The 22,896-nt window shown below is 46.5% G+C and overlaps 1 protein-coding gene and 1 long non-coding RNA gene across 2 annotated transcripts in view; one reads left to right on the forward strand and one right to left on the reverse strand.

Annotated features, from left to right (window-relative positions):
* The window catches only part of LOC136174394 (uncharacterized), a 1,095,937-nt gene that overhangs the window by 195,468 nt on the left and 877,573 nt on the right, over positions 1-22,896 (forward strand). The gene's annotated exons all lie outside the window — the stretch shown is intronic.
* Positions 1-22,896, reverse strand: part of PRR5L (proline rich 5 like) — a 77,745-nt gene that overhangs the window by 26,452 nt on the left and 28,397 nt on the right. Inside the window, exon 4 of the mRNA XM_065944360.1 lies at positions 11,984-12,032. Within this exon, the coding sequence (XP_065800432.1) occupies positions 11,984-12,032 (49 nt within the window). The remainder of the gene's footprint in view (positions 1-11,983; positions 12,033-22,896) is intronic.

The following is a 22,896-nucleotide window of genomic DNA, read 5'->3' on the forward strand; positions in this document are numbered from 1 at the left end:
CTTAGCTGGGCGGGAATGGATGGCACAGGTGTTTCCAGATGCAACCCCAGCAAATGGCTCTGAGCAAATGTCCCAATTCAGGCCTGAAGTCTGCCCTGGTCCCTTTCACTGGCCCGGAGGATGGCCTTAGGATGTCCCCCGGTACTCTGTGCAAGGAGTCCCAATGCCTTGCTCTCCATCACTACCTCCACTGCCAACACGGATACCCCAGCCTTCTTCCAAAATAGCCACAAATCCTCCTCAATTTCAAGTTGCTGAGATTTACCTCCAAATGTACGAGAGACTCCTCCCTGTGATGCAGGTTTCATAACTATGTTCCTGCACTGTAATTATTTACATTTTATAGGTGGGGGTTGTCCAAGGCACCGAGAGAAATAAAAGCCTAGTCCAGGTTATATCATGAGTCAATGAGAGTCAATATATCCCATGTGTCAGGGTTTTAGGTTCTCATGGGTGAGGACCATGTAATTTAGGTTACCTGACTTGGAGAACGATGCTTAAAACATGGTAGAAGCTAATAAATATTCACTGAGTACATATTGCCTGTTTGGATGTTACAGACCATTTTTGCTTTTAAGAAATCAAGTTAAGAGACAGAATGGTTTTAAGAAGAGAGAAAGTGATGTAAGTCCCTAAAATTCTAATACACAATAAGCTGTGTGCTCAGTCGTGTCCTACTCATTGCAACCCGATGGACTGTAGCCCACCAGGCTTCTCTGTCCATAGAATTTTCCAAGCATAAATACTGGAATGAGTTGCCATTTCCTACTCCAGGGAATCCTCCTAACCCAGGGATTGAACCCAAGTCTCCTGCATTGGCAGGTGGAGTCTTTACCACTGAGCCACCTGGGAAGCCAAAATCCTAATACCCGTAGGCATTTGTACATTTTGCTCTTATTTTACGAATGGCATTTTCTTCCTTTGATGAAAACTACTTTGCATCTTAAGAGACAAACTTTAAAAATGGCATAGGCTCTCCTTCCTGCTCTTTTTCAGGTCCTCCCCCTACAAGGAGACATTTCAGGGACGTTTTTTTCAAAGTAAGAAAGTTATTTGTGTATTATGGAAGAAATGGAAAAGGAAATATTCTTTTTTTAAATGTCTCATGATACACAGCATAGAAATTCTGTACCTTAGACCAAAATAAGAGTAACAAAAACCTGAGGTGAGAAGGAGTCTTCAGAATCATCTAGTCCTTCTCACCTCTCCCTAGCCCTGTGGTCTGAATCAAATGGTCACACATAGCTTCAATAATTTTTTAGGTTGGACCCATTTTCCAAGAAGCTAAAGCACCTTTCAAAAGCATCTTAAAGAAAGGTTTTTTTACTCCTAGGCTTTGTAGATTTTGCTCTTATTTTACAGTTGAATAAATCGCAGCTAGAAGTACAGTCTCCATCTTTTATTTGGCACGTGCTAAGTGACTTCGGATCTTTTGGGCCAGCCTGGCCCTCAGTCCTGCTTCACTGGAGAATCGCCCGCCACCTACTCAGTGGCACTCTGCCCCCTCTTGCATGGTCGAACCTTTCGAACCAGCCTGCATCTCTGGCTGCACTGACTGGCCGGGTGCCCACCCTCCGCCCCACCTGAGTCTCCAACGGAGCCAATCACTTGCTCTCCTGGGAACTGTAATCAACCAGGCCCCCTTCAATCCAAAGGGCCCTGTAATCCTAAGGTCCCAGTGCTTTGAAAGGGCTTATGCTCTGCAGTTGCCTTCCTCACTTCGTAATATTTTTATTTTTGAATCTGTGCTTTTTTAAGAGAAGGCTGACAGCGCAGTGGAGCTCACCCCAGGGGCTGGACTTCAGCTCACTTGTGGTCTGTCTCCTACAGCCACCCCAGGAGGGGTTTTTAGGTCCCTGCTCCCCAGCCCCCGCCCATCTCCCTGCCCTGCCCCACCACTGCTGTCATCCTACTCCTAAGGCGATGACAGGGTCGTGTCGGTGGGCACCCAGGCCCTAGTGCCTTACAGCATCTTGCAGAAAGCCAGGCGGCAGATCTCCCTGCCCTGGGCTGGCAGAGCTCTGGCTCGAGTGCTAGTGACTTAGTGGGGGCCTCTTGACCACCCCTGATCTGTGCACTGAGACCATGAAGGCTGCAACTCTTGGGGGTCCCCTGTCCATAGTGGGTTGCAGCTGCAGGTCTATGGGAAGGGAAGAGCCTTCCACACCCTGCTGGCAACCACATTTGCATTCTGCACCTGCTGATGACGGAGCCCACCCTGTCTGCTGATCACTTCACCTAAGGACACGCCTACTGGACATCTGTGCAGCTTAAAATGGCTGAGACTTAAAGAAAAAAGAAGAGAAAAACAGCCTGGATTCTGAGAGCTATCTTGTCTTTCTAAGCGTCTGTTCCCCCTGGCCTCACCTGCCAGTATTCCCAGCCCCAGATAAACACCTGACTCTAGAAGGCGCCGAGAAAGTCTGTACGGGAACAGAGCTGGAGAAGACCCCGACTTTCCTCTTGTCCCACTCCCTGCCCAATGGCACCAACCCCATCACCCCCCAACCCAAAGGCTTTGAGCCAAAAAACCAGTTATATTCAATAGCAGCCACCTAGGAAATGGGCCAGTTGTTACTTAATGCAGCCCCCATAAATGAACTTGGACAGGGAATACATAGCCCTCTAATGAAGTGGCAGAGGATCCAGAAGGAAAGAAAAAACCAGCTGACCTGTGTTTAAGAAGATGCTGAAAATGGGCTGCCAGTGGAAGGACAACGCTCCAAGGAAAAAAACACCAAAACAAAACAAAACAAAAAACACAAGGATGTCTGTGGAAAAGTATCCAAAACTACGCACTCTTCAGTGGGTTGAAAAGATTGAGCTCATCCTGGGTAATCCTGGAGGGTGGGCAGAAGGAGTTGGGGAGGACAGAGGAGAGAGTGGGCCTGTGACAACTGCAGGGCTGCTCCCTGGCCCGGCCAGAAGGACTCAGGAATATGAAGACCCAACAAGCTAGGAGTTGGGGTGAATGATGCTCCTCCCACACAAGGTAGGAGCTCTGTAAATGCTTAAGGCTGCTGACCACCCATTGCTTCTAGTGCTTTAGCAGTGATGATGACAGCAAGAAGAGAAAGGATGACAGTAGGGATAACGCTGGTTTTTACTCTTTGTCAGACACTGTATTGTACCTTAGAATGCATGATCTCACTTTACCATTGCCACAAACTGATGCCCTTTATACAGAAGGAGAAACTGAGGCTCAGAGAAGTGAAAGTCAAAGTCGCTCTGTCGTGTCTAACTCTTTGCAACCCCATGGACTATACAGTCCATGGAATTCTCCAGGTCAGAATATTGGAGTGGCTAGCCTTTCCGTTCTCCAGGGGATCTTCCCAACCCAGGGATTGAACCCAGTTCTCCTGCACTGCAAGTGGATTCTTTACCAACTAAGCCACAAGAGAAGCCCAAGAATATTGGAGAGAGTAGCCTATCCCTTCTTCAGCAGATCTGTCTGACCCTGGAATCAAAACAGGGTCTCCTGCATTGCAGGAAGATTCTTTACCAACTGAGCTATCAGGAAAGCCTGAGGTTTAGAGAAGCAACTAGCAAATGTGAGACCAGAACTTGCATCCAGTTTCATTGGAATCCAAAGCCCAAATCTTTCCCTCAGCATATGACTCTGTTTTACTTCCTCAACGATGGTTAAAAAAAAATACTAAGGTGAACAGCTATCATTCCTTGGTGGCTCACTTTGTATTATACAAAGCACTTGATATATGTCATCTCCTCTAGCGACTGGCAACGATCTTTTGAAGTAGGTACTGTGATTACAGCTAGATTATCACTAAGAAAACTGAGTTTCAGAGAGGCTAGGTAACATGCCTACAGTCACACAGCCAGAAAGTGTTCTGGCAAGGACCAGCACTCAGACCTTCCTGGCAGAAAGGCTGGTGTTTTTAGGTATCACACTCTCCTGCCCTGTCAGTTGGAGAGGTTTTTAATGCCCTTGCCCACAAAGGAAAATAGCTGAGATCCATCTGGTTCAGATACGGTGGGGAGGTTGGCTTGACAATTTCAGGCTATAATTGGGTTCCACCAAAACTTTCATTCGTCTGGGTCACTGCTGCTGCCCAATCCTGCTACAGCTTCTCAACTTCTGCCTCTCCAAAAGGGCTTTCCTGGGGCCTCCCTCTCTGCAGTGCTAGGTCGCTTCAGTCGTGTCCAACTCTGTGAGACCCCATGGACTGTAGCCAGGTTCCTCTGTCCATGGGATTCTCCAAGCAAGAATACTGGAGTGGGTTGCCATGCCCTCCTCCAGGGGATCTTCCCAACCACATTCTATATCCAGCAAGGCATACACCTGGCTCCCAGATGGATTCTATTCCCAGATAAGACATTCTTTCCTACCCCAGAAGGATTTGGCAGTATGTCGCTCTGCCTACCAAGAACTTGTATTAACCAATAATTCTAGTCCAGGCATTTGTTTCCAGGGACAGCAATGTCTGCAGAGGTTGTTGTCACTGGCATCAAGCCAATGATGGATTCATGGGCCACCTCCATTTTTTTCCCCTTTTGTGACTTTGAAAGTACAGCCATCATCTCTAAGGATGTCTACATTTCCTGTGAACCTGGATGTCTTCCTAGATAAGCAATAAAAAGTCTTATAAACAAAACTCACCCCCAGGCCCAGAGAGTTCTTAATAAACCAATGTGTAGGAGTGACGAGACCAGAGAGAAAGCCCCAGATGGAAGCTGAAGACAATTTAAAACTTGGTACAAAAAAAATAAAATAAAAAAATAAAACTTTGTACAAATGCTAATTCTTCACTTAGCATCATGTCGCTGGTAAAATTCACTGAAAGGGTGAATTGGGGCTTTTTTCAAGTTATTTTATTAGGAAGCAGGAAAATAGTCCCATGTCTGTTTTGCTACATACTGAAAATATAAAATTTAAAAGCACTGAAATTTCTCTTCTCCGGGGTTTTCAGGGGATGTCTTCAGGGCATTTTTAACGCTTAAAGTATATAATCCAAAAGATTTTTTCCCATGTCCAGATGGCCTGGATTTGATCTATGCTCTACCTTTTACTGGGCTTCCCAGGTGGCGCTAGTGGTAGAGAACCAGCCTGCAGATGCAGGAGATATAATAGACGCAGGGTATGATCCCTGGGTCGGGAAGATCCCCTGGAGGAGGGCATGGCAACCCACTCCAGTATTCTTGCCTGGAAAATTCCATGGACAGAGGGGCCTGGCGGGCTACAGTCCATGGGGTCACAAAGAGTCGGACACGACTGAAGCGGCTTAGCATGCACGCTGTCTTTTACAAGCTGCATGATAGTGGGTAACCTCTCTTTCCCCAGGTTCAGCTGCAGTACGTGCTAAACAATGACAATGACAATGTTCTCATCAGCTGCCAGGAAGACTGCATGACTGCAGGAATGGTTCTCAGATCAGTTCTCAAGACTTGAGCGCACACGAGAATCACTGAGGACTTGCTAAAACACAGACTGCTGGGCCGCAGCCCCACAGTCTCTGATTCAGTTAGTCTGATGGGGGGGCCTGAGGATTTGTTTATCTGACACTTTCTCAGGTGATGCTGAAAATGCAGTGGAGAACCAACAGCTTAGAACAATGCCTGACATACAAATGTTGGAAAAAATTAGCTTTTGTTACTATGATAGTTATTTTTGTCTTCCTTTAGTTGTAGAACAGACTCCAAGAAAGGCCCCCTGCTGCTTTCCAAGTCTAACAAACACTCCTCAGCCCTCCCACCTGTCTTTACTTCTCAGGCCACTGAAGTGCTGGATGTTTTCATGTGCCCAGCGTCTACCTCTGTCTTCCATCCCTTCTCACATTGGTTCCCTAAACCCGTCTCCTGCCATTCCCAGCCTAGGCACCCAATTTCATCCATAATGGGTTTCCAAAAACATGTACACATGTGGAACAAGACACTGACGTGTTATAAGGGGGAGTTCTGTTCCCATAGAGCACCAGATGATAAAATCCCTAACTACATCTCATTTTTGGAGCCCATCTTTGGGTGATACATTTGCAGCATTTCGTACATACATGTTCCTTCTTTAACAGTTGAACATGTCATAACCTCGTCCGACGAGGCTAAAGAGTTGCTGTTTCAGCATGTCCACAGATTTCCATCTTTCTCTCACTTATATTAAGATTTATGGATATCCATTTCAAGACTCATTTCTCCATTTATCTTCACAAAATTAGAGGAAAGTCCAATAAAAATATTCAAATAATTGCATAAAATTCAAGTAATTGCCAAGGAGATTAAGCACAGCAAAGCGGCTGGAAGGTAACCGCTGGCTGGTGGGTAACCCCACAGAAGGCAGCCTGGAAAAGCCAGGGGTCCTCCCAGAAGCCCCCAGACTATGCCAACTTTTTCTGTCCCTTCTCAGCAGCCAAGGGAAGCGTTAGGCCACCCCAGTGTTCATAGACTCTGTGTAGCAGAGTAGCGCAGTGGGAGCGTTCTGGGCCCATAGACTCTGTACATAAGGCCTCTCTTCCAAGAGCTGGCCAAATTCAAAATGCAACCTCTAATGACCTTCTCACCTAAAGACATCATCCTCTCCCCATCTCTCCCATCTTCTTACTGGAGTTCAGCTCCTCTTGTTCAAAGCCCCTCTGGATACTGGCTCCAATTTCACCTTCAAAGCAATATATGGGAACTGTCCCTCACTACTTGCATGTTGCATGCTAAGGTTGCTCCAGTCATGCCCGACTTTTTGTGACCCTATGGACTGTAGCCCACCAGGCTCCTCTGTCCATGGATTCTCCGGGCAAAAATACTGGAGTGGGTAGTCGTTTCTTCCTCTAGGGGATCTTTCCGACCCAGGGATCGAACCCAAGTCTCTTATGTCTCCTGCAACGGCAGGCTAGTTCTTTACCACTAGCGCCACCTAAGAACCCCTCCTAATTTATCTTTTTTCCCATTTCAAGAATCACGCTAGCCTTCCCAAGTGGATTAAAGAAGAGTTTAAACTTTTGTACCCTATTCCATTTGGGTTTGGAAATTGCAAAAATTATTTCCCCCACTCTTTATTGTTTCTCCACCCTAATCTTCCTGGATTCTTACAAGCCCTATCTTTGTACCTAAACAATGTATTTATTCTGGGCCTGTGTTTAAGCCTTTACCTTCCACTCAGGGCTTCAGCTAACATAATGTTCTGTATTACCTGGATGGATGTATCTACAGCCCTGCACTTCAGTTTCATTCTCCATGGTGACCAGGACGCTCCTATGGGTCTCTCCTTCAGCTTCCACATGCCACGTGCCACATGCCCTTGATGAATCCTCTCTGATAATGGTGAATTAATGGGAAACTGTCCTCCTGGGACTCACAGATATGAGCAGAAGATGGAAACATTCATATCACACACTACTAGGCCATCTGTGACCTATTGACAAGTGTGGTTGCCAAATTTCCCCTTTTGCCAGGTAGTATCTTGTTCAAGGGCTTCCCAGGTGGCTCAGTGGAAAAGAATCTGCCTGCCAATGCAGAAGATGCAAGAGACGTGGGTTCAGTCCCTGGGTTGGGAAGATCCCCTGGAGAAGGAAATGGCAACCCACTCCATTATTCTTGCCTGGAAAAATCCCATGGGCAGAGGAGCCTGGTGGGCTACAATCCGTAGGGTCGCAGAAGAGTCAGACACGACTGAGTGACTAAATAAAAACAACAAATCTTGTTGAAAGTCACGGACTACACACTGAGTTTCTGTATCAAGCAAAACTCTGGTTCCACCAAAAACAATTTAACTTTCTGGGCTTGAGGAAAAGCTTCCAACAGACACAACACAGGTGCAGAAACACAGAAAGTGCTATCTGCCACTCTTCCCATCCCCTCGTCCCGAACCACCAAGGTGCCTAATCAGTTAAGAGAAAAATGCAGAGCATTTCCTATCATCCGTTTCCAGAGTTAAAAGAAACCAATTACCTCCCCAGGGCTGTCTCTAGGATATAGAGTTCCTGTCGGAAACCCCAATTTTCCTTCTGGGCGCAATTCAAAACAGACCGAGGGAAAAAGAAAATCAATACTGCAAATGTCAAAGATTTTTTCTGGCCGGTGTCTTCCGGAAATCCATCTGTGCTTTTGCCAATCAAACCGGCTGACTTCTCTGTGTGCAAGCATAAGATAAGCGCCATTTTTCCACCTGCCTTTCCCCTGCCCTCACCTGGGGTCGTTTTCATTATTCTTCCCTGAAGACCATCTTTTTTTAAAGCTGCAAAATGAGAATGTTCACTTTCAAAAGCAGAGCCCCAGTGATGGCTTTTACAAACAGTGATCTCTGGGTTGGGGGATCTGGGTACCAGGAGACAGACCTCACTGCTGAGTACAGATGTCTGGGAGGGTGGTCATCTGATCCTCCACACAGAGGAGCCCGCTCATCACCCTACCCAACAGCCATGTCCATGGCATGTGGGTTGCAACAGCCCACCCCCGAATTTCATTCCTCACTTGTCCCCAGACCTTGCCCCCTCCTTCCTGCTGGAGGAATGCTCTTTCTGGAGCCCATCCTGACTGTCCCTCTTAAAACTACAGTTGATAACTGAGTGTGAAGGCTGAGGTTGCCTCTATCCATCCGCCTTCCCTCCTGGATTTCCCTCTTCATCTGAAGAACTCTTCTCGGCGTGGCTTTGAAACCAGCCCATTACCAAGGGTGCCTGACGAAGGACTTTCCAAACCTGAGTCTCTCTTGAACCACTGTCACCACTTGGCCACAACCAGGGCCACTTACACTGTTATTCCTGTAGACTATTTTTCTTCAATCAATCCATTTTTTGTTCTTTATTTTTAAAGATTTTTCTAAAAAATCTGGGCCATTTTAAAAGTCTTTATTGAATTTGTTACCATATTGCTTCTGTTTTATGCTTTGGTGTTTTGGCCCCAAGGCATGTAGGGTCTTAGCTCCCTGACCAGAAGCCCATACCTCCTGCATTGGGAAGCAAAGTCTTAACTGCTGGACCACCAGGGAACTGAGGGAAGTTCCCCTCAATCCACTTTTTCAAAATATAAATATGTCTAAAAAAGAAACCGTAGCAACACCATTTACCATAATCAGAATGTAACTCAGGATCTACTCAATGCAAACTAAGCGATGTTACGTAACCCTAATTATATTTAGACAGTGCTCTGGCTGAAGACACTAAGTCTGAAACCTGCTCTCTCTTCCTTAAACAAGAGAGATCATCAAGTCTTGCAGAAGCATAACAGACACAAGGGCGCAAACAAAGACTTTCCCCGGCAGGATCAGAAGTGCCAAGGAAAATAAGGAAACACCATGAAGGAAAGTTTGCTCAATACCACGGCATACACCTCCTCAAATCTCTCGTATATCCACGGTGGACAACCCCTTCCTCTAGCCCAAGAAAGTTTATTTGGCATCTACTACGTGCTAGGTAATTTCTAGAGACTAGAGAATCAAACAAATTTTAAAAATGGCTCTGGGTCCACACAAGACCTAAAACCTACATTTTAACAAACAGTGTCTAGGATAGCCTTTGTTGAAATCTAAGGAAAAAAACCCAGATTTGAAATCATGAAAAACCCCCAGAAGGAGACTCAATAGTCACCAAGCAGTCTCTCTGATTAAGCTCTAGATAAAACATGACATGTGGTTACAAGCTGTTAAGTGTCTGGCGCACTTTGTCAGCAGTACTAACTGCCCCCGAAACCTCAGCACTTCCCAGATAAACAAATCCCCACCCGAAAGCCCTCCCCCACCCATCGGGGGAGCCCCCAAAGCCAAGCAATGACTGACACTTCAGACCTGGTTGAAACCACACACGGAAACTTGTCTATTTTAAATGTCAATGAGGAAGGCAGCTGGGCCAGCAGGTTTCTCCAGGAGGGACGGAAAAACCACTTCTGTAGTGGGATTTAAAACTCAGTCAACTAGAGACAGCAAGAGAAGAGCCTGTGGACAAGACTGACCTCTGAGTCAAGGGCAACTGAAATGATTCACATTCGTGACTAATTATCTCTTCTTTAATCTTTGTTTGTCTCTCTCCCTGGACAGGGGTTGTCTTTCAAGCTGCTGAGGTTTCTGACCTGACTGAATTCCCGGCTTCTGTTGGGTCTTGCTTTGTCCAGACTTAGAATGGCCAAGTGGTCACTTTCTGGTGTGTGTGTGGGTGTGTGTAACAACTGACATTTATCATTCTTTCAAAGTGCACATAAAAGTTTAAGCTTCCTGATCTATGCAAAGAATATGAAAGGACGCCTGTGTTGTTTTTAAAACCTACAGACTCTCTATACTGTCTTAAAAGTATGCTCACCTGGGATACAGAATAACATCACCAACCTGAAACCAATTTGTTATGAATTTTTATGTCACTTTCCCATTAAAATGGATGAATTACACTTTAGAATAAAGAATATGTATACAGCTGATCCTTGAACAACATGGGGGGTTTTGGGGGGCCAACCCTCCATGTACTTGAAAATCTGCATATAATTTATAGTCAGTCTTCTGCTTCCCAAGATATTTGATATTCATAGATTCAACCAACCACAGATCCTACAATACAATACTATTTACTATTAAAAAATAAACCAAACCTTTGTACAAGCGGATCTTTGCAATTCAAACCCATGTTGTTCAAGGGTCAACAGTATATAGATATTTAATGAACACATTATTCTGTCTTACTCTGTACTAATCACTGTTCGAACACTTAACAAATAATAATTACCTTAGTCCTCACAACAGCCCTATAGGGTACATTCTATGACCCCTGTTTTTACAGAACAAGACACTAAAATAAGAGAGGTAAAATGACTTTCCAGGGTCACACAGCTAGAAAGTGGCTGTGCTGGGCGCTGAACCCAGGCAGCCTGGCTCTAAGCATTCCTCTCTGCTGCCCCCCGCCCCAGCCCCCGCACACTACGTGCTGTGTGCTTTGCATGCATTATTTCATGTGAACCGGGCAGTGACCTATAAGGTAGATCTTTTTTTGTTTTTAATTCCGTTTTACAGATGGGGAAACTGAGGCACAGAGAGGTGAAGCAGCTTGCCCCAGACACTCAGCTCTGACTTCGTGGAAGTCACCCACTCAGTTACATGACACCTCCCCACGCCCTCCCACCACGTGCCTTTGGCTGGGGTCAGGAAGCCAGCTTGTGCCAGTGGGTTAGACACCATTCTGTGACTGCAGCTGGAGTCTTGAATTCACTAGCTGCATGACAACAGTGTCTAGGCAGGAGGGATGTTAGCTTGTCTGATTCAATTCTACCTTTAACAGAACAGACTGAGAGGCTTAGTGACAAGAAAGAACTCGGCTAAAGGGACATATCCTTACACTCAATTAGGTACCATCCACGGGCTGGGAGGGAATGGCAGTAGAGGAGCAGTTCTCCAAGTGTGGTTCAGGGTCCCCTGGGGGATCACCCAGACCTCTTCCACATGGTCAAAACGATTTTCTTAACAACACTAAGCTGTTATTTGCCTTGCATCCTCCGTGAGTGTACTGTGGAATTTTCCAGAGACTATGTGCAATATTTTCCAGACACGCATTATCACAACAGTCTGATGATGAAGCCGATTCAAGGACCCAGTCTGCAGGCAAATATGCAGGCCTATAGGACAATGCCACACTTCTACGTTTAGTTTGAAAAAGTGATTGTTCATAAAAATGTCATTAATGCTAAGATTAGTAGGTTTATTGAATGAATAAGTAGGTTTATTGAATGAATGAAGGCACACAGTAAAGTTTCTCATCTCTAATTTCTATTATGGTGAAGATACAGTAAATCCAAATAAGTGATCATTTTTAAGAACATAAAGGGGTTCCTGGGACCAGAAAGCCTAACAACTGCTGCCTGAGACTATAATCTCCAAAAGAGCAAGGACCCTTGCCCTGTATGCCTCCACAGGTGCTGCACTGCAGCGCCCAGCACATAGCAGGAACTCGGGATGCATAACTGTGGATGTTGAAGGCATGTCCTGTGTACCATATCGGTCATCCCTTATGGTCCATGTACCCACATGCAAAGAATAACCCATGCTCAGATGCACAGAACTTACCTGGAAATAGTCTGTAATGAATGATCCAAGTTCACTCTTCAGCAGCCGCCTGGAGAGAGAGAAACACTGTCAAGCAGTCCTTGATGCCACAGCTCCTGGAGTCCAGTTCATGGATGCACGATGAATTGGCGTGCTTGCCAGAGACACAGGTGCTGAGGCCAGGCCTGGGAAGGGAGTGTGCTTTCCTAGGCCCTAGGAATGCCCTACCCCCACCAAGGTTATTAAAGGATGGGGGTTGGGGGACGGGAATCCTAGAGGGACTTCTGCTCCTTCATTCACTTTATGGGTAAAGCATCTCCAGAGGGCAGCCACAGGGGATCCTATTTCTAATAGAGGTGGAGGCAGGCCAGTGCACCTTGCTTCACATGCAGCAAAAGATAAGGAAGAGGAATACCACAACTGTGTAATTAATGCCCCTATGTTTGCAGACTTCCTGGTTTAAAATGCATTTTACATTTTTCATATATTCTTCATCCAAGTATTGGAAAGTATGTGTGTGGGGGGAGCAATTATTATCCCTCATGTCTAGATAAAGAAATTGAGGCACAGAGAGGTCTCCCAAATAAGTCAGTGGCAGAGTTAACATTCAAACTTTTTCTGCAAATTCAACATTCTTACATAACTCTACCCTGTCTTGCCTCGAAAATTCATGGAAGAATCCATTCAGGTACCATGATTTCGGTGGTCTAACTGCCCATCCCCGAGCAGCCGAACAGTCCTTGAGGGGAGAACAGGTCTATTTTATTTATCCAGCACCAACATTCATTCAGCTGCCGTTTATGTGCCAGTCATTGTTCCAGCACCAGGCGTGCAGAAGAGAACAAGAACAGGCGAGGTTTCTGTTCTCTAGGAGCTTACATCTTTGCAGGGAGGGTTATGAAGAGCCAGTGGGTTAATCAATACACTCCCAAGATAAGTTCAAAGAGCCTTAACAGCTAAAAAAAAAAAAAAAAAAAGATAATGAAAAATGGGGGTATTGGCACCAGACCTCCTTCTCCGTGTGACAAATCATGCAACCATCCCTACTGTTCTGTCTTCAATTTAATCTAAACAAGGTGAGGAAGCTGAAGCCAAGAATCCAGTGAGTTCCCTAGAGAAGAAAACCTTCGGAACGCCCAATGACTTTATTTATGCATCCCATCAGCCACGGTTACTAAGGAGCAAACATTCAAACTTCTGACCACATCAACTGGGTTTTAACTCCTCAAAACAACGCATTCCCATGCGTCGGATAAACAAAGTTGTTACAGCAAGATGTCAGAAGGCGCAGAAGATAGACACAACAAGACTGGACCACAAGAAGAACCATCCATGACCTAAACTTTTGTACCAGGAAGAACCCTGGAATGCTGAAAACCCACACTGAGCAAGGAAAATACCTTCTTTTTCCCAGGACTGAAGATGTGTCTGTGGTGGACACTGCATTTGAGATCCAAGAGAACTGCATTTTCTGATCCAAGAGATCAGAAAGACACCCCACCCAGAGAACCTAAGGTTCACTGACACGTGGGCAGGTTTGACCGAGACAGGGAGGTCTTCGTCAGTCACCAGGCCAAGAGCAGGTGGGTTCCGGCTGGTCTTCGAGGCTAGAGGCATTTCTCAGACTGGACATGGAAATCAAGTAGGTGGTCCCAGGGGGAGGCCCTGGGACAGGAAGAGACAGGGAAGCTGCTTCTGGCTGCTGGCTCCCAACAAAGTCTTCACGGCCACTGGGAAGTCTCAAAAACACAGGTGAAGGAGCCAAGCTTCATCAAAAAGTGGGGGAAACAAGGCCTCACGGTCAGTTACTACTAACAGCTGCTCAAGCGTATCTTCAGGGCCCACAGTGTGGAGGGGTCAACACGGTTCTGAGGCTAAATTGCATGCTATGGAATTGGTGTCCCGAGGAAGCCACACTGGGAGAACGCTGTGCTCATGAAGATGCTTCAGATAAAAGCAAAAAAGAGAGTTCAGCGGTAGGAGTAGGCCTTCAAAGTCAAGAGCAATGGAAACCTCCTGGAGCACTGCAGGGGCGTAATCATTGTTAGCTGGGACTGGACGTGATTAAGCAGGTGATTATCGCCCAGGGATTTTCACAGTGGTACCCTGGGAGCGTCGTGATGCTACCCAACTGAGGACCTCAAGGTCTCCTCCCCTGCCAGTGACAGGAATGGTACAGCACCCTGAGGTTACAGCCAGGGCTCCATCAAGCCATGGCCAATGTCAGGGTTCTGCAGAGCATTACAGGAAGACAAAGCTCAAGATAGAAACCAGCTCATAAAGGCAGAGGCTATAGAGTGAACTTGTTCCAACTGCCAAGACAAAGGCCTAGCAAAAAGGACTCAGAAGCTAGCAGCAGCCACCCCCAGGGCAGCAAGACGCTGATGGATATGAATAAAGAAGCAGAATAGAAAGAGGTGCTCCCACCACACTGATAAGGGTGGTCCTCAGTCCTTTACTGAAGCGGGACCAGACACAGGTGTGGAAATCTGCTTTACATACATTAAACGTAATGGACTATAACCAGGTCTTGTAAGAGAACTGTGCAATTGTCCTTTTATCAAATCCCAAGTTCAAAACCCTCTCCACTAGGTATTTTTATTACAGAGTTAGCAGAACAGAATGGACCTTACCTGATCATTTAAATCAACATTCTACTGGCCTTGGTGGGTATATCAGCAAGCTATCTGTCCCTTACAAAATCCTGTCTTATTTCTGTCTGCACATGTTACTGGTTAGACAAGGTCAATGCATATATGTACAAGATTTTTGCTGCAATGAAATATAGGGATTAACATAAATTGCACCAATAAAGTGCTCATAAAAATTTGGTTCACTCATACAATGAAGTTCTAAGTAACCATAAAAAAAAAAACACAAAAGGAAATAAGTGTTTTTAGTAATGATATGAAGATGCCTACATTACATTAAGTTTTTTAAAAAAGTAAGTTGCAGAACAGTATGTATAATATGTGAAAAGAAAAGAGAAATATATATATATATAGTTTTTTATTTACACAATATCAACAAATTCATTTGTCAAATCTGGTCTAACTTGCTGTTCTGTCAAGAGCTATATGATTTCATGTCCAAGTGGCCCTTTGAACTAAAATATACGGTACTTCGGGGCCTCCCAGGTGGCGCTGGTGGTAAAAAAACCTGCCTGCCAATGCAGGAGACATAAGAGACACGGGTTTGATCACTGAGTTGGAAAGGTCCCCTGGAGGAGGGGACGGTAACCCACTCCAGTATTCTTGCCGGGAGAATCCCATGAACAGAGGAGCCTAGCACCTTACAGCCCATGGGGTCACACAGCTGGACACGAATGAAGCGACTTAGCGCGCACGTGCGCACGCACACACACACACACACACACACAGACAGTACCTTAATTTTTAAACACGCAAAACACACATGCATTTTCAAAATTATCTGTAAATTCTGTAAATTCACTGGTTTGTGTCTTCTCCCCTGTGTCTCCCCTACAAGAAGGCTACAGAAGGTTGAAGCTGTTACTGGAAATTAAATTGGGCAACAAAACACTTTGCTGAGGCTTCCCAGGTGGTTCAGTGGTAAAGAATCTTTCTGCAGTGCAGGAGTCACAGGAGACATGGGTTCAATCCCCAGGTCGGGAAGCTCTCTTGGAGGAGGGCATGCAACCCACTTCAGTATTCTTGCCTGGAGAATCCCCATGGACAGAGGAGGCTACAGAAGGTTGAAGGGGATGGGGATGGGAGGGGGAGTTCAGGATGGGGGACGCATGTACACCCGTGGCTGATTCATGTGGATGTATGGCAAAAACCACCACAGTACTGTAAAGTAACTAGCCTCCAATTAAAATAAATATATTAATTTAAAAAAAAAAGAAGGTTGAAGCTGTTGCTAGAAATTAAGTCAGGCAACAAAACACTTGAGCAAGCTTTATTCCTTGAAGGTGGGAGATGCAGTGCTGTAGACACCAAATCACCTCATCAGACCCCAGTTTGTGGGCCTCATAGAAAGTGTCAATTAAGTATCCCCAGCTGCTTTTCCATAAGCATTCCTTCTGTATGTACAAAGGAACTCTGGATGAAAAGTCAATAAACGACTACAATAAAAGTGATCTTTGGCAGGGAAGTAGGAACTGGGTTTCTGGAGTACAGGGAAGGGAGACTCCTTAGATATTTAAAAATCTGGGAGTACACGGTGGACATGTCCTACTCAAGAACCCTAAAAACGGTGGTTTCTAATTAACGATCGCCACCACCAAGGTTGCCAGCAGATGGCTCGAGGTCGGGAAGGAATTGTGGGAATGCGTTCCCACATCAAGAGCACAGTATCAGGAAGCAGACTGACCTCGGGGAACAGAAACCCACAAGGCCTGAGAGTCTGCCAGTGCAAACCCACCCCGGGGCGGTACCCTGAGATCGTAACACAGAGAGCGCGGGGTAAAGTGAGGTCAGAGCTCGCTGGCCCAGCTGAGAGCAGTCAGCCGCTGCGTCCGATCCGCCGTCGATGTCTATACTCTGTGTGTGCTCCGCTTGCGCTCGATTTACAAGGAAAGTGCCCTTCTGAAAAGCTCTACCCTGGCCTTGGCTGAAGTGAGGGAAAGGGATTTTCTGCCTCTCGGCCTTGAGGCGCCATCTCAAGGGGAACTTGGCAGTAACTTCTCCACCAAAACAGGAACAGGGGACTGACAGAGCATCGGGACCCCAGGAGTTAATTCCACCACGTCACAAGCATTTCCTGAAAACCTACTGTGTGTCAGACACAGTGTGAGGCGCTAGGAGAGGAGGACAGGAGAGCTGGGACAATGACTCCGCCCCATCGGGACCACTCCCTCAGGAGACAGGGTACCATCTTGTCCCAAAATGGAAAGGATCAAGGCATTAGGGATGCACAGATCTAAATCCACAGAGGGATCACTCAGCCCTATAATCTTCCTCACTGTTTTCCAGTTCAGCTTGGAAAGTACAAGAAAGAAGAGAAAAGCAGAAGAGAGACAGGATTAAAGAGCCTGTGTTTTGTGGTCCCCTCCATACAGAAGAGATGGAAAACCTGATTCCCAAAACCTTGGATGTGTGTTTCTCTTGGGCACAGAGGCACCAAAGTCAGCAGCCTCCCTTCCTCTTTTTCCATCCTTTTCTAGGATTTCTTCCCAGGAAACAGGAAAGTGATTACATATTGGAGCAATTAATGATAATGAATAAAAAAACCAATTGCTCCTAGGATGGAGCCTCATTTTTTTTTCCCAATTAAAGTTTACTGAGCATTTATTAAGTGCCAGGCACCACTGTCAATAATGTACATGTGTTTCCTCATATAAGCCTAAGACAAAACTGTTGGGTGGCAGTGATATTTCTGCTTTGTAGACACAAGAAAACGGAAGCTCCGAGGTTACTGAGAGGGTGTGCAGTGAGATCAGGATAGAGAGGAGAAGAGTTTCACTAAGAGTGCAGTTCCATTAAGACCTGGGTCTGAACCCTGTGGTTAGCAATGTCTTTTACAAGTTCATCCCTTGTACCTGTTTCCTCAAGTGGAATTCGGGGGTAATCAAAGGATCCACTCCACAGAATTACTGCAAGGGTCAATTAGTTAACCTTGGAATGGTGAGTTTATAGAACAGTGCCTGGCATACAGCAAAGCTTGGCAAATGTCACCACCACCATCACCCCCATCACCATCATCTCCATCACCAGTGTCATCACCATCACTATCACCACCAGCATCACCTCCATCACCAGTGTCACCACCATCACTATCATCACCAGCATCACCTCCATCACCAGTGTCACCACCATCACTATCATCACCACCATCACCTCCATCACCAGTGTCACCACCATCACTATCATCACCACCATCGCTACAAGCCCCACCACTACCATCACCCCCATCACCATCACCCCCATCACCAGTGTCACCACCATCACTATCATCACCACCAGAACCAACATCACTAACATCACCATCGTTACGGGCACCACCACCATTACCATCACCACCACGATCATTACTATCACCACCACAATCATCATTACCGCCACCACCAGCAGCAGCCACTGAGCTAGAATGAGAAGGAAGTGAGGGCTTGAGAGCAAAGGGAAGTGAATGTTTACGTGGGACTCAACCCAAAAGGGCCATCACAAGGAGAAATGGGGAACCGCACACGCCCTGATCTGTGTTCTCTCACCCCTCACCCTCCAGACTGACCGGGTGAGACACCACCCCAGATGACAGGATTTCCTGCTATTACACAGGCCTGCCATCTCGCCCCACACCATCTTGTCAACTCAACTTCCCACTTCTGTGGGCCCGATGGTAAATGAGGCGCAGAAGCTGGATTCTAGCCAGTTGAGAGGCAGAGGGATGACCGAATGGCAGGCAGGGCAGGAAGTAGCAGAAATGACGCAGAGAAACCACCTTCGATGTGAGCCACAGTCTCCCCTGAGCACAAGCCCCAAAGCAGCAAAATTCCAAAGGATGATGAAGCAGCTTAGAGAGAGGTGCCTCAGGGCTAAAGTCTAGCCAGCGTGACTGGGGAAACCGTTATCAGCTGTGTAGTATTTCTGTGCCACATGACAATGGGGGGCTGCCCCAGGCCCCTCGGCAAGATCTGGCCAGACGCCCTCAGGGTCCAGGAACAGGGGGGACCTTACAGGATCCTGCCTGATCCTAAGCTGGTCAGTGCCTCTCCGATTTGATCATTAAATTCTCCCAAGATGACCCACCTCACACCTGCAACAGGGTGTGTTTCAAGGAGGCGGCATCTTTTAAGCAGGAGCACATGGAAACGACCTTCCCTCACAGGCCCGCATTCTACAGGGGCCCATCAGAGATCATGTGCATGACTCAGATAAAACGCTAGGACTCTCACACCTCTCTATACTCTGCACTGCCTGGGTGGCAGTGGGCACAGTGAAAAAGATGGAGAAAGCCAACAGCGAGCACTTCCAGAGCTATAGATCATGCCGCTTGTACTGTGCTAAGCAGTTGGCACAAAGCCTCCAGGAGCCTTTAAGGTAGGAACTGACCCTTGTTTTGAAGACAAGAAGACTTGACACTCACAGCCTTGCCTGAAGCCATACACACCGGCAGATCCCAACTCAAACAGAGGCCCACCTGAACATCAGGCAGAGGTACCCGCCCCCACGCCCACAGGCGCAGGCAGATAAGGTGAGGAAGGGACATAGACGGGCACCAACAACGGGGCTGCAGCGAACTCTGCAGGAACCAGCAGCCAGGTCTCGGTCCCACTGACCAGTTGACCAGCTCCAAGTCCAGCGCTGCCCATTGTAAACTTTCCAGAAAGCCCTGGGTTTTCAGGGCAGATGTCCAGATGCTGTGCAGGCCAGCCACCGCATGGGCTGGCCCTGGAGGTTTCTCATGAGCTCCTTCCCTCAAATTACTCTTCATGCCCCCAAAGACAAGGCTCTTTCTCAACCAGAGCAGACACAAGGCGTCAGGCAGAGTGACCTGGGCCAGAAAGAGATCTTGCCTGAAGGCCTCTCAAACGAGGGTTCTCAGAAGGCAATGCTCCAACCATCTGATGATCTGTTCATGAACCTCTGTCCAGGGGCATCGGGCTTAAATCTGGATAAGGCCCATCACGCGCCTTTTGGAGCCCACTTACTGTTTTTTGGTTGTTGTTCTTATTCTTCTGTTTGTTTTTAAAATTTTATTTACCTATATATTTATTTAGCTGCTGCAGGCAGGAGCTTTTGGTGCAACCCTGGGTTTAGTAGCTGCCACAAGCAGGAATGTGGGATCTTAGTTCCCCGACAAGGGATCAAACCCGCATCTTCTGCATTGGAAGGTGAATTCTTAACCACTGGATCACCAGGGAAGTCCCCCACTGACTGTTTGTTAAGGAACATGGGAGGCTCAGGTGCAAGTCTCAGGTCAGCTGCTAACTAGCTCTGCAAACTCTGGGCCAGTTATTCCACCTCTCTGTGCCTCTATTTTCTCATCTGTAAAAGGGAGATATAGCAGCACCCAGATCACAAGAGTGTGGTGAGTTTTACCAGTTAACACACAGAGCCTGGCATGCACTAAATAAATCTTCTACTAAAGTCTGCTATTATGTCATGGAATCTTGACTCAGACCGGTCCCCTCTGCCAGCCTGTGGGCTCCATCCGAGTTCTCCTCTCCTCCCCTCCCAGCTCTCGCCCCAGCTTCAGGTCCCAGTTGGGTCAACAGATTCCTCCCAGGACTGGACCCAGCTAAGGCAGAGCTGCGCTCTGGGACTCGGGCAGCCAACTAACTCAGAACAAGGACGTTCAACTCCAACCTGTCGGAGATGGAGCTCAATTCTTGGAACCTCCTCTTTCCTTGAAAATCTCTGGGGTTTCCTTCACGACGCCTCCCTCCCAACAAGAACCGAAGCAGGGTGGTTGGAAAGAGAAGGAAAATGTGAGTTTTCCTGCCTCAGGCCAGCTGCAGATAACTCATCTCTGGTTTCCGGAAACCTCCATCTGTGAGCATTTATTTCTACTGAGAAAAAAAAAAAAAATCTCCCCAGGAAGAAGGAGGGGTGAAAAGGTATGGAGAGATGGGTGGCAAGATTTTTCTCTCCTCACTTGCCCTTTCTACCTGACTCTCACCTGCCCCACCCTACAGATTTCAACAGGGTGCCTTCTCCCAGATCTAAGGGTGCCCACTCCCCACCTCATACTTCCCCAGCACTCTGAATTCTCCCACCACCTGACTTAAAATATCGCTTGATAGCTGCTTGTTCAGTTCCTTCATCTTACTCTGTGGTACGTTCCCTAAGAGCAAGAACCACCCACCTCAACAGCTGCCCCAGAACCTGGCAAAAAGTCCACAAATATTCACCGATGGAATGAAGGAAAGAATCAGTGACCCCTCTCTCTACATGTACCCCCCACCTCCAGCCAACCACAAACCCAAAGCACTTTTAAGAACCTACTTGCATAGGTTCCTATAAGAACCAGGACACATAAACAGTAGCTTTCTCACACTTTCCTAACTTTCTACAATTAGTGGACTAGCTACTGAAAAGAATGTTTTAGCAGGAGCATGCTTTCAGGTTTTAGTTTGGCCACTCTTGTTCCTGGGAAAGTTCATGAAACTCAAACCTCTAACCCAGACTTGTCCCCACTAATCAAAATGCAGCCACATTAGGATGGAGGCTGGAGGGGGGCATTCAAAACCACACTGATGCCCCATAGAGAATTTAAACCAAGAACATACTCAGGTCCAGCCCACGCCAGGGCAGACAGAATTGTAGGTTGTGATAACAAGGGATTTCACCAGAATATGTCTATTCTGAGGGGTCATTTTCTAAGTCAGTTTCAACAGAAAATAATCTGATTCATGGTCTTCATATTGATAGACCACGAGCCCTGACTTTAATTTAGGGAAAACTTGCCACTTTATTGAGGTGGCCACCTGATGCAAAGAGCTGATTCATTGGGGAAAAAACAGAAGCTGGGAAAGATTGAGGGCAGAAGGAGAAGGGAGCTACAGCGGATGAGATGGTTGGATAGCATCACTGACTCAATGGACATGGGTTTGAGCTAACTCCAGGAGATAGTGAAAGACAAGGAAGCCTGGAGCACTGCAGTCCATGGGGTTGTAAAGAGTCGGACACAACTTAGTGACTGAACATCAATAATTCCTGACGAATTTGATCTTAAAAGTTCTCTGCATCCTTCTTTTGATCTAATGATCAATTGTAGAACCTAACCATCCTTAGTCCAGAGTTCTTCCACAGAGCTACCCCAAAGTCTATCTGCCAGTGTTTAAACTGGAGCTCATTTTTTAGATATGGAGACATGTCTTAGAAGAAAACACCAATTATTTGTAACAACTGCATTTCGGGACCCAATTATATAAAACTTACCTTTCTGGTGATCCTTTGCATTGGCTAATATTTATATGAATTCACGTTTCCCGGGGAACACACTAACTCCACAATTAGGGCTGGCTGGGGTAACCTGGGGAAGCTGATTTAAGTTTTGACATTGGACTTGGATAATCCATCAAAGTTTATTACTGTTTGGCTGGAGTAGAATGAAGAACTGAGAGTCATTTCCTCTTGTTCTTTCCTCTGCAGAAAGGAGAAACAGCTGGCTCTCCTTGTAAGAACTTAGCCTCACCCTCACTCCCAGGCCAGCACATTCCTGAAGGAGCCTGGCCTGGATCTTTCTAGTTCAAAGTCAGCTCACCTCATCCAAACAATAAGAGAACTCATTATACAGTGCTGCTCACGAGGCGACTGGTCACACCGCCCTGTGCCTGCATGCAAGGTACTCAGCCAGCATGTATCACTTTATTATTGCTAAATTTTCACAATACGAATAATGGCTAACATCTACTTTTTTGAGACACCAGCTCTTGTACTAATGACACTTCTGGCATTATCTCAGACCTCCCAATCACTGATTTTGATGTCATTATCCTTATTTCGTAAAACAAAGAACAGAGACTTGGATAAGCCATGATCACATAGCTGGTCTAAAGCTGGTCACATAGCTACTCTCTGAAATTAAACAATTCTCTTGAATCTGGCAAGGATCTTCCTGCACATAGAACTGTCCTAACTGATTGAATAATGGGGTTGAGATTAGCAGCCTTCTTTCCCTCCACATCTTCCTCCCTCATCCCCACTGACTCTACCCCTCATCCTACCTGGTGGGGCCTCAATGCTGGTGAGGTGGCAGTTGCATTCTGCGAACAGGTCTTCTTAGAGAAAAAGAAAAAGAAGAAAAACCAAAACCTGTCTATCTGAATATAACCAGAGACTAGCATGCCTGTTTTGGTGTTTTAATTACTGAAACAAAGGCAGCTGTGTTTATTTCCATGTTGGCTCTTGCAGACAAGGGTTCACTTATTTAACTAGGGACAACCAGGTCATACAAAGTCTGGGATGCGTTTCATGTTCTCAGTTATACTCTGAGTGTCTGTGCTGGGAAAGCCCACATCCATGCTA

The sequence above is a fragment of the Muntiacus reevesi genome, chromosome 9 (assembly GCF_963930625.1).
Source record: "Muntiacus reevesi chromosome 9, mMunRee1.1, whole genome shotgun sequence".
NCBI classification, from domain to species: Eukaryota; Metazoa; Chordata; class Mammalia; order Artiodactyla; family Cervidae; genus Muntiacus; species Muntiacus reevesi.